Raw genomic sequence first — 5935 nt, 5'->3', positions numbered from 1 at the left:
TCACCTTCTCTTCAACAACAAAAATACAGTAATGAACGAGGAGGCAGAGCTACCAGAGCTCAGTTTATGCTGAAGAATCGCACACTTGTGTCCCTCATAGCTGCAGGACAGCAGGAGGCACGCCAAAAGCAGCGAAGTCGAGTCCAGAGAAAACAAAACCAGCTCACATTCCTGTACACATCCTTGGCTGTTAGATAACAGTGGTGTGCTTTTCAAATGCTTACCCCGTGCTTGATTTAGGTTTTCCAAAGCCTGTAACACAACCCTTAACACAAAGTAGTCTCCACACACGGCCCTATTGTTTTTCTCAGCATCAACAAACTTTGTGTCATATCTCATTCAACAACTCTGTAAAAAAAATATTTTTCAAAGCCCTAAATACAGATTACCAAAGTATGTTTTACAAGAGAATACCATTTCAGTCTTTCTATCTCTTGAAATCAGCATGAGCACCAAAAGGTTTGCATAAAATCACTTATGCAGCATACATTGAAACCCAGAGTAAATGTGAACAAAATGGGAATGGCTGGCTGAGGGGTTCCAGATAGGGGTCAGAGGCTCTCCAGACACTGGATGACTGCCTCCTTCCAGTCGGGGTTGGTGGTGTCTGGGAGCTCCGTGGGGCGATGGTATGTGATCCTGAGCCAGAACAACGTCACCAGGCTCTCCCCATCGAGGGAGCTGGCAAGGGCAAGCAGCATAAATGCCCTCACATAGGTGATCGCGATCTTGGAGACGATCTTGGAGGTGAAGATGCTGGATGTGAAGGTCCTGGGCTAGTGTGGTTTCACGTGGTTTGCGGTTGTGAGGCTGGTTGGATGTACTGCCAAATGCTCTGAAACAGCTTTGGAGACGGCTTATGGTAGAGAAATGAACATTTAATTCATGGGCAACAGCTCTGGTTTAAATTCCTGCAGTCAGCAAGCCAATTGCATTCCCCCTCAAAACTTACGACATCTGTGGCATTGTGCTTTGTGATAAAACTGCACATTTTAGAGTGGCCTTTTATTGTGGCCAGCCTAAGGCACACCTGTGCAATAATCATGCTGTGTAATCAGCATCTTGATATGCCACACCTGTGAGGTGGATGGATTATCTCGGCAAAGGAGAAGTGCTCACTAACACAGATTTAGACAGATTTGTGAACAATATTTAAGAGAAATAGGCCTTTTGTGTACATAGAAAAAGTCTTATATCTTTGAGTTCAGCTCATGAAAAATGGGGACAAAAACAAAAGTGTTGCGTTTATTTTTTCAGTGTGTGTGTGTGTGTGTATATATATATATATATATATATATATATATATATATATATATATATATATGTATGTATACATTTAGAAAATTAAGTGGTTTTCACTTCTTGTTAGCCTTTTGGGGGTAAAATAAGTTTGGCTGAAATTTGGCTATTTATTTTAGACAGTGATAATTCTTTAGGCCTCAAAACTTGTAATATTCAGAGTCATATTTGTATTCATTTGGTTGTTATATTATATATATATATATATATATATATATATATATATATATATATATATATATATATATATATATATATATATATATGTTTGTTTCATTTTAAAATCTAACAATCCTGCTCTATCACTCCTCTTTATTTACTATAAACTGAGTTTGGAAGGATAATGATCCAGCATTAACTTCCTTCATCAGTTGTGTGTCATCACAACAAACACTGGATGGAGAAGCACATACAAACAGTTCAGTCCTGTGATCTTGAGATGGGATGTTGTTCCCTTTACATCTACCGCCCTCCCATTTGTTTTCCCCACCCCTTTCAGTTCCTCCTATAAACTTTGTAGCGTGTCCTGAAAGCCTGAGTGTCTACATGTATACATCCAACATTTTCCTGCTGTTTCACACTTTACCTTATATTTGAAAGGACTGCTTCCTCCTTCAGCTGCCATTTTACGGGTAAGAACAATTCTTTAATCAAGTAAATATTAAGTTTAACAGACCTTGAATTGAATTATCACAGCTACTTCATTAAAATAATGTAAAAAATATTAGCTTTAATATTAAAAGATTGATTCTGAAGATTTCCACGACATTGCACGTTGTTTATATCAGAAAATAGTGAAAGAGATTGAAAATATATTCAAACCCGAGGGACACAGAGGAATGAACTGTCTAGAAAGAACACCAAAAGCACATTTGCATCCTGAACGGAAATACCACTTTCATAATATAAAATTTGTTTCCATGCAAATCAGCAAACTGAAAACAGTGGGTCAAAGTCAAACAATAATTTGATCAACTCTGATGCCGATGATGATGCTTTATTTATTTTATTTTTACTGTACAGCCAGTACAGAGGATCACTGTATAGTCTTTTGAAATGGAATAAAAGGCAAATCTAGTTTGCTTTCATTAAACTTCAATCCATCCTGATCACAGATACTAGTGTTTACTTTACATCTATGCGGTTATAATTGTCACCGGATCACAGGACTGGAATGCAGAGCCTCCCCTGACAAACACTGGCTTTTGGAGCCTTTAAAACAAGATCAAGTTCATAAGGATCTGCTTTTGCTATTTTTACTTTTATCATCTAGCTGATGTTTGTTTACCCAAAGCAACAGTCCACATGGAGCTACGGGTCAAGAGCTGCACTCGAGGGCCTAATAGCGATATGGGTGCTCTTTAAAATCTAGTTCAAGCCTAATATACTACAGCACTATGAAATACTGAAATTTCCCATCCCTTTTCTGAGCATGGGTAAACCAGGGAGAGAGACAGATAGAGAAAGACATGCTGTCTAACTACCTCGTCTCTTTAATGGTCAATTAACTTTGTTAATAGGAATGTTGTTCCTGGAAATTATTAAAGAATGTCTTACTTGGAAATAGTCAACAATTGATTGTCAATACATTCTTTCAGCTCCTGTTTTCCCTTTACTAAAATTGATGTACAAATATTATTTGTACATCTGTTTTAGTAAAGGTAAAACAGGAGCTGAAAGAGTGTTTTGACAATCAATTGTTGACTACAATACAATTGAAAGATGTGTTGACATTAAGAGAGACTCGACTTTGTATATGAACTTAGTCTGGAATTGAGCACATAAATCTGGAGACAGCCGATAAGAGAATAGCTTTAGCTGTTAGACAAGTGGCCAATTCTCACGAACGCATGTCGCTCAGCTTTTAACATGAGTGCCCTAAAGAGGGTAAGAGTACGACAGTCAGTGCTCTTTGAACTTTGAGTGCCGATAGAGGATTCATGCTAATGCAATCACTTTGGCAAATCACAATTATGCAAGACAAATGCATGAGATGAATAAAAAGAATGAAAATTGCAGTCAGATTATAAGATTCAGTTCTTTTTGTAATTATTAAAGAATTGCTAATAAAGAAAATTTTGACAGAAATTCACATGATCTCTACTATACATGGCATTTTCATGTAGTATTTTTTATACTTTTTATATTTGTTAACCAATTACATGAACCCCGTTATGTGAATAATTAAATCGGGTTCACGTTTTGAATGAGTGAATAAACAAATAAAGTATATGTATTTATTTATTTACTTAGATTTTTAAATAAATAAATAAATAAATAAATAATATAATTTATAATTAAATATAGACTTTTAATTATTTTTACCACTCCTCAAAATTCTTTATTTGGATTTTTTAAGAGTAAATCCCATAGTGCTTAAAAAATAAATACATGCATTTATAAATTCAGTTAAATAAATTGGATTTTTTAAATAATATTAATACAATAAATTATATACTGTAATTTAATAACAACATAAATTGTATAAATAAATAAACAAATAATATTAACATTAAGATCTTCCCTCGATAAAATTATGCATTTATCTCATAGGGCAAAAACAACTTTATGTGTGTGTAATAGTTTATTTTATTTTATGCATATTTATATTTTATATAAAAAAACGAATCTTTATTTTTGCTATATTTACCAAAAAAATTATGGATTTTGAAGGTTTTATACATCTCGCTATTGCAAAAGAAAATAGTAATAAATATTTCAGTGGTACTGATGCATCACTTTGATTTTATGTAGAAATCATGAATACAAGAATAAGAAGACAGTGATACAGAATTATAGGCAAGGATGCAACATCACAACCTGAAAGGTGAAAAAAAAAAAAACAGTGGACTGTAGGGCGCAACATGCATCAGAGGGTTAAATAAAGACTGAGTCACCCACATCAGAACAGATTTACTATAAATACTTTTGTGATCACCTTATATGTATATATTTTTTGTATCATCTTGTATCATCATCTTAAAACAGAACATTTTTCTCTCATTTTCACCATTAAGCACCACAAGAACGCAACAGCACCACCGTCTCCGTCTGTCCATTTCTCTCACTGCCACTACTCCACAGTCTTGATCAGGATGGAGAGGGTGCAGCACATGACACGCTCAGCCATCCGGAGGGCATCCAACGTCGAAGTGAACCCGCAGACCAAACGCAACCTTCAAGATCTCATCATCAACTTCTCCCTCATCCTCGTCTGCCTGCTGCTCATATACATCATCGTCTTGCTCATGTGACACCAAAACATGACAACCGGCCAATCACAAGATGCACTGCTCAAGATCTTGGACAATTTGGGGAAACTGAAAATGTCCTACTAATGATGCAACACGTTAAAATTTCATGAAATTATATGAGGGCAGCAGATATTTTTTCTCTATTTATGTTTGCTACATTCTTCCTATAAAAATAACCATATTTTTGACCTTTGAATGAGTAAAAGTCTCAATCACATATATTTTGTATTTTTTTTATACATATATATATATATATAACATACAAAATTATATGTTAGGTTAATTCAGATAGGTTTTGTATATGTAGACCTCACAGGGGAAAGCAGTCATCCGAACTGGTGTAGCTCACAAAAACATGAAGATTTAACAAAATGGCTGTAAATTCTGGCAAAAGTGTAGCTCCCAAGAGCAATCAGCAATTCCTTACAATTTCCTAAGTAATTTACGTGAATACCATCCCCCGCAAAATATCATGCTTGTTGTGTTGAAATGCAAAATGTATAGGTCAGTCCTGTAAATCATACATTATTCACAGAGGAACAGAGCATGTTGGCACTGATGTAAATCAACGGATTGTTTACACTTCCAGTGAACATGATTTGAGAGAGAGAGCAATAATAGGTAATTTAAGGATGTTGTTAAATGTGGCCAAAAAATAAAAAGAATGTTTGTTTTAAAAGTTCTGAGTGAATTTTTTTAAACAAAAGTAGCAAGAAATAAGCCATGTGTAGCCTAGATTCCTGTTCAAGTCATTGAAGCTGAAAGCCATAAAATGCACTGTAAAAAAATACTTAAAGTGCATGTAAAGGGATAGTTCAGTTATATATATATAAAAAGTATTTATTTACTCTCCCTCGTTCCAAACCTATATGGCTTTTTAAATAAAATCCACATACAAATGTAAATAATCAATTTTTTCATAGTTTATTTAAAGCTATAAATAAACCAATGATTATTGGGGTATAATTTCCTGATTAGCAATTTCTGAGTGAAAACTGTTTCTACACAATTTTTTTTTCTCAGTCCTATGACTTCAGAGGACGTGAAATATTATGCAATATACTGCTAAATATATATATCTGATAGCTTTTATAAACAGTGGTGGTACAAAAAAGTATGTGTATATATTTTTTTTTTTACTATTTTTGCAATATTTTGGCAAACTAACATCACTACTGACATCAGGGTGAGTAAATAATGACACAATTGAAGACATGTAGTCCTTTTACCTTTCTCATAAGCTTTAAAAACCATTCTTTAGAGTGTATATTTAAGATATAAATGTTTCATTTATTCTTTTTAATTATTTATTTATTTATCAAATTAATGGTTTCTAGTTTGTAAGAAGACAATATAACACAAGTATATATGTAAGTGTCTGT

At 34.1% G+C, this 5935-nt stretch overlaps 1 protein-coding gene across 1 annotated transcript; it reads left to right on the top strand.

The window, feature by feature from the left end:
• Positions 1-1794: 1794 nt before the first annotated feature.
• On the top strand, positions 1795-4736 carry LOC113060345 (cardiac phospholamban-like). Its single transcript, XM_026229209.1, has 2 exons — positions 1795-1931; positions 4317-4736. The coding sequence occupies exon 2, from the start codon at positions 4395-4397 to the stop codon at positions 4551-4553; it is 159 nt and encodes a 52-aa protein (XP_026084994.1). The 5' UTR covers positions 1795-1931; positions 4317-4394; the 3' UTR covers positions 4554-4736.
• Positions 4737-5935: the final 1199 nt, after the last annotated feature.

This window comes from Carassius auratus, chromosome 42 (genome assembly GCF_003368295.1).
Source record: "Carassius auratus strain Wakin chromosome 42, ASM336829v1, whole genome shotgun sequence".
Taxonomy (NCBI): domain Eukaryota; kingdom Metazoa; phylum Chordata; class Actinopteri; order Cypriniformes; family Cyprinidae; genus Carassius; species Carassius auratus.
This window is presented reverse-complemented; position numbering and strand designations above follow the sequence as displayed.